Source organism: Zingiber officinale, chromosome 5A, assembly GCF_018446385.1.
Source record: "Zingiber officinale cultivar Zhangliang chromosome 5A, Zo_v1.1, whole genome shotgun sequence".
Taxonomy (NCBI): domain Eukaryota; kingdom Viridiplantae; phylum Streptophyta; class Magnoliopsida; order Zingiberales; family Zingiberaceae; genus Zingiber; species Zingiber officinale.
The window spans coordinates 102564297-102574609 of NC_055994.1; the positions used below are offsets into that span (position 1 = coordinate 102564297).

Below are 10313 nucleotides of genomic sequence, written 5' to 3' on the forward strand. Positions count from 1 at the left end.
AGGCGGGACCCGTATGTATCGAGACTTGAGGCGTTCCTATTGGTGGAACGGCATGAAGAAAGACATCGCGGATTTCGTAGCTAGATGTCTTGTTTGTCAGCAGGTGAAGGCTGAGCACCAGAGACCTGCAAGGTTACTTCAGCGGATTCCTATTCCTGAGTGGAAGTGAGATCACATTACCATGGACTTTGTGGTAGGGTTTGCCGAGGACATGACGAGGCCATGACGTGATTTGAGTAATCGTTGATCGATTAACCAAATCCGTGCACTTCTTAGCGATCCGGAGGACTGATCCTTTGGATCGATTGGCAGATCTCTATTGTCGGGAGATTATCAGACTACATTGTGTTCCGTTGAGTATCATTTCGGATAGAGATCCACGGTTCACGTCTCGTTTCTAGCAGAGTCTGCAGCATGCCTTGGGCACACAGCTCCGTTTCAGTACAGCCTTCCATCCACAGACAGATGGACAGTCAGAGCGGACCATTCAGACTTCAGAGGATCTGCTGAGATCGTGTGTTATGGATTTTGGAGGCAGTTGGGAGGACCATCTACCGTTAGTATAGTTTGCCTATAACAACAGCTTTCATTCGGCTATCCAGATGACACCGTTTGAGGCGTTGTATGGTAGACCTTGTTGGACACCCGTCCTTTGGGATGAGGTTGGAGAGGCCCAGTTGTTGGGACCTCATAGAGTTCAGCAGGATGCAGAGTTGGTCCATACTATCAGGCGGAGGATGTCAGAGGCGCAGGATCGCCAGAAGAGTTATGCTGATCGGAGACGCAGACCACTAGAGTTCTCTGTTGGTGACCATGTATTTCTGCGAGTTTCACCCACAAAAGGGGTGAAAAGATTTGGCCTCAGAGGTAAGCTGGCTCCGCGGTATATTGGCCCTTTTGAGATCTTGGAGAGGATCGGAGCGGTAGCTTATCGGCTAGCACTACCACCGTCCCTGTCAGGCGTCCACGATGTATTCCACGTATCCATGCTGTGGAGATACGTACCTGACCCGACGCATGTGCTGACAGATGTCTCAGTTCCAGTTCAGCTTGACGTCACTTATGAGGAGATTCCGATACGGATTCTGGACCGGAAAGAGCGTCAGTTGCGGAACAAGACTATCCGGCTGGTTAAAGTCGGATGGCAATATCATTCGGATGAGGAGGCTACTTGGGAGCTCGAGGATACTATCCGAGCTCGATACCCCCATCTTTTCACTTGAGGTATGTGATTTATTTACCGTTCAGCATTTATACTCTATATCGGTTGTTAGTACTTGCTGATGGTAGATAACGAAATTTGGGGACCAAATTTTTATTAGTGGGGGAGAATGTAAAATATCGAAAATAGGCGAATATTAATAAAGGAATTTTTCAGAATTTTTGGAAATTTTTCGGGAATTTTTCATAGCTCGTATGGACAAGTTAACGGGGATAAAAACGGGGCCCGGAAAAGCCTGTTTAGGCTACCCCATTTAAGTGAGGAAATGTTTATATTTACATTTCCTTTTTCTTTAATTTTCTTTATTTTCTTTATTTGTTTTTTTTTCTCTCTGCCTCGCTGAAAAACCCCGTGCCCGAGCCCCTTGCCGTTTCTTCCTCCCCCGCGCGCCCGACGCCGATTCCGAGCCCTAACCGCCGGCCACGGCAGTTCCTCCTCCTTCTATTTCTTCCTCCCGAGCCACACACCCGAAGCCTTCTCCTCTTCTCCTCTTCTTTGCCGCCACCACAGCGCCCTCTCCTTGCCCTAACTTGCGCCGCAACAATCGCCGCCGCCGCCTCCCGAATTCCTTTCCCCCTTCTCTGGTCCGACGAGCCACCGCCGACCGAAGTCTTCTTCCTCTTCCTCCCTGTTCAAACACTGCCGACGCACGGAGCACTGCCGACACCGTGCCCTAGCCGAGCCCTGCCGACGTCGTGCCCTAGCCGAGCTCTGCCGAAGCCGTGCCCTTGCACTGTCGCCGACCACAGGTTCGATCCATCACAGATTGTAGGCTCTGTACCCTAACTTTGATTGGAATTAGGTTGTGGTTCTATTCTCAGATTTTGTTGTGGATGAATTGATAAGTCTTTGGATTTGGTTTATATGGCAGAATAGGGTTTTCAATCTGCTGCGACTAATTTTGGTTCAGTTGAGGGGATTAAAGGAGGAAGCTGTTAAGGTTAGTTTAATCTAGATGTTGAGTTAATATGGATGTGTAACAGGTTTCTTTAAAGGTTGGAATCTGTGTACTTGGTTAGTTAGTGATCATACTTCGATTAGGGAAATTGATTTTTAGTCGTAGGTCATGGTTTGATTTGATTTCTAGATGGTTATGCATGTTGATGAATTAGGTTTATGTGTTTTGAAATTAGAGTTTTTGCCCTAATTAAGGGTTAAGGTTAACGAAGTTAATTCTAATTGATTAGTTGGATTAGAATCTAGTTTGGCTAATTGTTGTATTATAGAATTAGCTAAACTAGACATTTTGTTTGATACTGCAGGACTTTGACGCGAGACGAGTATCTCGATTTGTCGGACTGGACCTTTTCCTCTTGGAGGCGGGTACTTTTGACTTATTGTCTTTGATATGCATAGTAGTGAAATTAACAAGTTGCATTAATTATGTTCCTCATTTGTTTCGGTTAATCACTACCCGATTACCTATTACCTGCTTGATTGATTGTTTGTTTTGCATTTCGTGTTGTTATGTACCTGATTACACATGCTCATAGGGGTAGTGATATAACCATGTTTCACCATGTTCAGGACCTAGGTTTGATACCTTATTTGATCAGTGTACTTTGATATGATTTGTTCACTATGGTGCACATCATTATATGTCCATAGATTTGGTTCAGTATATTACCATGCTTAGTGTCATGCACCATTCGCATGATTGCATGCTGTTTGATAGATTGCTCCATTATTGTCGAGCACATCGCCAGTTTCATCACTGTTCGGTGCTCCGTTGTGACGCTCATGGGTAGCGTGATGCAGCGTGGTAGCACGTCAATTTGCTCTTCCGGTGCTCCGTTGGTCCGCTCATGGGTAGTGTGACGCAGCGTGTAGCACGTTAGGGACCCCTCCCCGTCATCGTGTACCGGGAGATGAGAGCATTGCGCTCCCCCATTTATGATTTGGGGTAGGAGTATGTGTGTACTCCGACAGCATCCCGTTCTCTCAGTCACTCATCAGGAGTAGTGATACGGAGTGCACGGTTGTCACAGCCCTACCCACTCGGTCCCACTTTTGTTGTGAGTTGGCTAACTGGCATCAGGGGTGACCATGACATTGGCGTCATATGCATGATGCATTTATTGCTTGTGTTTGTGTTTGCTACATTTATATGCTGCATATTGTTTGGATACCTATGTTTGGCATGCATACATGATTTCTATACCACTCGGACTGTTTGTCCTGATACCCAGGTCCTGGTTAGTACAGTTTCTCTCCTGTTTTACTTCGGTTTGCATTTACCTTTATTTTATCAGGAGACTGTACTCATGATTAGTGCTAGGTGTTATTTCCTTACTTTGCATATCAGTTGTACCTGCTGAGCGTTGGACTCACCCCGCCTCCATTGTTGTTATTTTTCAGATTGATGCTGTCAGGAGAGAATTCTAGTTGCTAGTCCCCGGCAGACCATGAGGGCCTTTTGGATCTTTTGGTTTTCTTCTTTACTAGACCATGTTTTGAACTTGTTATGTTTTGGATACTTTGGATCTTGTATGGATTGTTACTTGTGATGACTTTTATTGGGATTTGTTTTTACTACATGCCTGCCTAGATGACAGAAGAGGTAAGTTGGTTTTATCACCGGTTTTGAGCTTTACGAGTGTAGTGGAGTAGGAATATGTTTTGAGCTTTACGAGTGTAGTTGAGTAGGGTTGTTTTCGAGTCATCTTATTACTGCTCTGTTTGTCTACTATTAAACTGCGTGGTGATTGTTTTATTTTTTGTTATTATTCCAGCCGCATGTGGCTGAGGTATATAGTGCTTGTAGAAAAGTTTCAGATTGTCCGTCGTACAGGGGAGATGCTGCCGAAATTTCTTCGGACAGGGACTCCTCCGGGGCGTGACACGTGATGATATCATCAGAGTTGGGAGTGGGTGGCGTACTTGATGGAATTAACTGCAGCTGAGCTAACTAAAGCTTTCCCATACTCTTTCTCTCCCTCTCCCTTAACTACAATTTAATTTATAGTACTTAAAACAAGGTAAGTTAAGGTCGAGCCTATCGCGTCAGTCCTTACTTGAGAGTCATTTGTCTTCGTTCCTCAACTTCACCGCTCAGTGGGCTCAAAAGCGCAAGGGCTGCAAAGGTCATAGGCAGCTGAACCCCCGACACTAGCTCTTTCAAATATTGATTGTGCCGTCCGATTGTGTTGTTCGATTCTTTTAAACTCCTCTGCCCGCTCTCGCGTATCCTGTAACTTCAGTCTTTCTATTCACCACTCCTTAAAGTCGTACCTATTGCGTACATTAGGAGTTGGATAACTTTCACGGGCTCAAGCAACTATTAGTCATGAGTCCCCCTTGCCTTTTGTTAATGACTCCTCAAAGAAACACATTAACTTCTTGAAAGGACTACAACTGCCCTATCTGACTCAATCTCTTTAAATGCCCTGGAGCTCAATTAATTCACTGAAACTTCATCTCTCAGAAGAGAAAATTATGATTTTGGTCATGTAACTTGCGTTTTTTTTTTCAATTTTCCTCCTGTTAAGAGTTAATTTATACTTTTAGTCTCGTAACTTGTAATATTTTTCAATTTTAATCTTTTTTTCTAAAATTAAAATTTTAACCAGTAATTGCTTAGTTGGCGGTCATTAGTTTCTTATGTGGAAAAAAATATACTGACAAAAATTAAACGCCCCTTCGCCTTGACCAGTCAGCATTTCACATTAAAAAAACGCCGAACGAAAACCTACGTTCATCCTCCTCCTACACTGATCTCCCTTCTCCTCCTCTCAATCGCCCTTCCACCCCCCTCCCCCAACGCCGCCTCCCCACCGACCCCCACAGGCTCCAGTGCCGATCGTGCTCTCCTCCCCTGCTTCTGCCATTCTCCCTTCTCCTCTCAATCGCCCTTCCCCCCGACGCCACCCCTGCTTCTGCCATTCTCCCTTCTCCTCCTCTCAATCGCCCTTCCCCCTGACGCTACCTCCCCAACGACCGTGTTCCACCGCCGATCATGCTCTCCTTCCCTGTCTCTGCCTTCTTCCTTCTCCTCCTAACGAAAGGCCCTTTTCTTCCACCCGCCCGTCGATGTCCCGACCTTCTGCCGCTACCGCCTCCCCACTGACGCTCGCAGGCTCCACTCCAGCGCCAACTTTGGTTGCTGCGGGGTCGGCCTTCGTGCGACTCCCACAGGTTCAAGGGAAAGACTGAGAGAATTGACATGGAATAGAGGAGATTTTGGTTGGTGGACTGAAGGATGGGAGCCAATAAAGAGTACAAAAGCAGAGAAGGGGCAAGAGGAGAACAGACAACAGAGATGCTCAATTTTTGGCTATCGCTGCTGTGTGCGTGTCTTAATTCTACGACGTTCTTGAAACTAAACTATTCCGTATTGTGTCGTACTGTGTTGATCTGAAATAAAGAACGTGTGTTTCTATTCTATTTTGCTGTTGTATCTATCATCTGAGCGAAAGAACGACTAGCTTTTCGATATCTGATTTAATTTGGCACCGACAGAAATAAGCTCGAACAAAAAAAAAATTGAAGTAGGCTGCCAAATATAATTAATTTCTTACTGACAAGTCATGTGCTATTTTTACAGTGGGATGACCATTTTAAAATCGTTAATCGTTTATGTAATTCATGTACTGTGTGAAATAACTGTAACTAAATACTTATCACTGTAATAGCTATGAGGAGGCAATATAGCAGATATGTGTGAATTACAGCTAGTACTTCCGACAATCCAAATGAACAATCCAAACTTTTGAGACAATATAGTTATAGTTATTGCAGCTATACAACAGATAAAAGGCAATATAGTTATTTCAGTTATAGTACATGAATTATATTTTGTTTAGTACATGAATAATTATTCACAATATAGTTATTCACAAATAAACTGAAATATTATCGCTGCAATAACTAAAACTGAAATATTATTCACAATATAGTTATAGTACAACAGATAAACTTTTGAGACAATATAGTTCTTCACAAATAACCATAACTGAATAGTTATCGCTACAATTACAGCAGATAAAAGGCAATATAGTTATTTCACACATAGCAGATAAAGACAATATAGTTATTTCCACCTAACATAATGAACAAATAGCAAATAAAAAGGGATGAAAAAAACATATACACAAAAATCACATAGATAGAGAAGGGATGAAACAAACAGAAACACACAAATCATATCATATCATTGAAGAATACAAGAGAGAAACCATAATTCATATACTAAACAAAATAATTATAACTGAAACAATGTTTCATAATTCATGTACTAAACAAAATAACTCTAACTGAAACAATGTTTCATAATTCATGTACTAAACAAAATTTTGTCAAAAAACAACCAAAAAGTTCACACTTCATTCTTCTTCACTTATGAGGATCCTTTCTTTTATTCTTTTTAGCTCCCAATCCACATTCCTTTTCAGATACCAAAGTATTTATGCCAGACATTATCATGAATTCCTGCCCTCCTACTTGCATAATTGACTTGCATGGTTCAACACTTTGTATGTAGGCTCTTCCAAAAAATGATGTAGGTGCCCTTACATTGGCCATATTTGAGGGAATTTGACATTGTTTAAACTGCTCATACATGGATAAGGGAGCTGTAGACCTCAATAGGGGCATTGGTGTAGTTTGTTGAGATATATTGCTGTCTTTCCCCTGTGACAAGTGAATTTTTTAGATAAAATATTTCTATAGAAAAATACACTACTAAACACAAAATAAAAACATTAACTTACACTACTATTGCCATGATAGATATTTGATTTTTTTTAAAACATTTTCTCCAACGGTATTGACATCAAACCTCGCATTCCTCCTTACCTGAAACAACATTAGTAAGGAAAATTACTATAGAAAAATTATCATAGAAAAATTACTATAGAAACACATACCTGTAACTTTGATGGTGGTTGACTTATGAGCTCTTCAGTCAACTGACTTAAAGGGTGTTCTTGTGACTGTTCAATTTGTTCGGATTCCGCTGGCATTCCTAGTTCAGTTCGAGTACAACCTTTTTTATTGTGACCCTTAACACCACAAATGCTACATGTCACTGTTCTTTGCTGCCTCCTCATTTCGTGATCATTTTTTACTGTCTTTATTTTGCTTTTTTGTTTTGTCTTTATTGTTTCAGCTTTGTCTCTTTCCATTCTTCTTGCTCATTTGGGCCTTCCCACAAGTCTCCCAAAGTTTGGTGGAAGTACTGGAATAACTCCTGTTGGTTGCCATTCACTCCTACCATTTAGTGGCATAACTATAGGAGAATAGACTTGTTTGTATGTGGCTAAACTATAGCATTTATGCACGTAATCGAAATAATCCAATCGTTGAGCTAAAATAGCAGATAAAGCATGGTTGCATGGAATTCCACTCAAATCCCATTTCCTACAACCACATGTCCACTCTTTTAGGTCTACACTATACTTACTGCCATCATAGCATGAAACTTGGTAATGAAAGTTATCTGCTTTAATTGGTATGCAATCCCCGGTCTTTGTCAAATTCTTCTCGATTAGTTTTCTTATTCGAGGACAAAACAATCCTTCCCACTTTTCTTCGACCCTATCCCTGTTAACTTGCATTCTCATCATGAAGTATTCAACAAGCCATTCAAGCATTGACAATATAACCTTCTCCCTTGCATCCAAAATACTGCTATTAAAAGATTCACAACAATTATTCAATAAAAAGTCACATATAGAGTTGGTTGTGAAATGTGATCTACTCCAATGCATTGGGGGCTTGTCATTGAACCAATCAGCAACGCTTGAATCGATATCCCTCATTTCTGCCATTTTTTTCCTGAATTCATTCACTGTTGTAGCTGTGCCACATTTCCACAATGCATTTTTAAATGCTTCACCTCTAAACCCAGCCGTTTTAAAATTCCCATGCAAGTGCCTAAGACAAAACCTGTGGTTAGCCCTTGGGAATACTTCATTGAATGCTTGGATCAATCCTTTTTGCTTGTCAGACATGAATGCCCATTCATAATCCTTTTCAATATTCAAATCTAATTTCAACAAACTCAAAAACCACCCCCATGTCTCACATGACTCATTATTCACAATGGCAATAGCAATTGGGAAGTTACTATTGTTTGGATCAATTCCGACCGCTGATAGTAACACCCCTCCATGTGGCCCCTTCAAATGACACCCATCGACCCCAATAAAATGCCTACATCCTAAAAAAAAATCCAACTTTCAATCCATACAAACACATATAAAGCCTGTCAAACCTATTTTCGTCAGTTACATCATTAGTGCCAATCACAATAGTGCTCCCAGGGTTCGATCTCTTCACCTCATTTGCGAAATCCCAAATCAGTGCATATTGCTCATAAGCTTGTCCTTCAATTAATTGAGTTGCTTTTGCTTTTGCCCTATAAATTTGAGACTTTGAAACGCTGCATCTAACATCTTCCATAATATCAGTTCTAAAGCCTTTCACATTTCTTTTCGGGTCTGATCTGATCTTGCTCATATACTTTTTAGACAACCAAGTAGATTTCAGATTTTTCACATACAAATTCATCACACATGTGTGTTCAGGCACATACTTCCTGATTTGAAAAGTGTATTCTCCACTAAGCTTCAAAGCATGAAGCTTCCACTTACACTCCTCATCTGCACACTTAGCATATACTCTGATCTTGTCATTTTTGGTAATGTTAACACTTCTTCTATTTTTAATAGCATGTGAGTGTATTGCATCTCTTAATTCCTTCTTGTTGCTAAACATCATTCCCAACTCAAAATTGGGATCATATTGTTGTACACAATTAAAATAAGGAAATAGCTCCTTTGCATCATTTTCTATATTCGATCCATCTTCACTTTTCCTATATTCATCCTCACTGTCAATTAAATTCTCCTCAGCTGAATCCTTGGCCATATATATGTTTAGGGCACCTTCCAAACAATTATTTTCCCTGCACCACTCACTGTTAAAATTCACATTATCATTGTACTGATCATTATCATCATCATTTGTGCTTTCAACACTTCCATTTTCATTCTCTAAACTAACATTCTCTTCCACTGCATGGTCACTTTCTTCACTCAAGTCCCCATGCATTCGATCTTCATTAGGTGCATATGGAAAGAAAGTTAGCATACTACACCATTCTAAATAAATAAAAATACACAGAAGAGAAAAAAAATTACACTAAGCTCAAGCTTCCATCAGATTAGACATAGTAAAATAATTGTTCTGCTCATATATTTATTTTTTGCCAAAAGCCCTGATCCATATGTAAATAGAGGTTTCCAACTAATCAAGCAAGTTAGCAATTCTTCTTGACATAACTACTAGGTTTGTAGAAGTGGGTGGTGTTTGAAGCCTAATTACTCAAATTTTACCTTCATTTTACTTGGTGGATGGAAAATCATCCATAAAATAAGTAATGAAAATTATCACAGGCAGAAAAGGAGAGGAGATACCGTCGAGGGAAAGGGAGAAGACGTCGATCCTGTTGTGAACACCACTGCTAGGTTGCACGGAAGCCGACCCCGCAGCAACCAGAGCTGGCTTTGGAGTGGAGCCTACGAGCGTCGGTGGGGAGGTGCCGGAAGGTCGGGACATCGGCGGGGCCAGTGGAAGAAAAGGGCCTTTCATTAGGAGGAGAAGGGAAAAGGCAGAAGTAGGGAAGGAGAGCACGATCGGAAGGTAGAAGTAGGGAAGGAGAGCACGATCGGTGCTGGAGCCTGTGGGGGAACAACGTCTGGGAGTCAGGGGTGGGCGGGGCGGTGGAAGGGCGACTAAGAGGAGGCAAAGGGAGAAGGGAGAATGGAGATCGGCGCAGGAGGAGGATCAATGTTAAGTTTAGGTTCGGCGTTTTTTTTAAGAATAGGGAGAAGCGTCGTTTTATTTTTCTAGTATATTTTTTTCCACGTAAGAAACTAATGACCGCCAACTAAGCAATTACCGGTTAAAAATTTTAATTTTAGAAAAAGGATTAAAATTGAAAAATATTACAAGTTACGGGACTAAAAGTATAAATTAACTCTTAACAGGATGAAAATTGAAAAAACGCAAGTTACGGGACCAAAATCATAATTTTCTCTCTCTCGGAATGGCACCAACAACTACTAAGAATAAATAGGTACTTGACTCT

General features: G+C 41.3%; 1 protein-coding gene across 1 annotated transcript; it reads right to left on the reverse strand.

Moving 5' to 3' along the window:
- Nucleotides 1–7353: 7353 nt before the first annotated feature.
- On the reverse strand, nt 7354–9781 carry LOC121979855. Its single transcript, XM_042531839.1, has 3 exons — nt 9640–9781; nt 8436–9324; nt 7354–8374 (listed from the first exon to the last, which is right to left on the reverse strand). Exons 1-3 carry the CDS (start codon nt 9779–9781, stop codon nt 7354–7356), a joined length of 2052 nt encoding a protein of 683 aa, XP_042387773.1.
- Nucleotides 9782–10313: the final 532 nt, after the last annotated feature.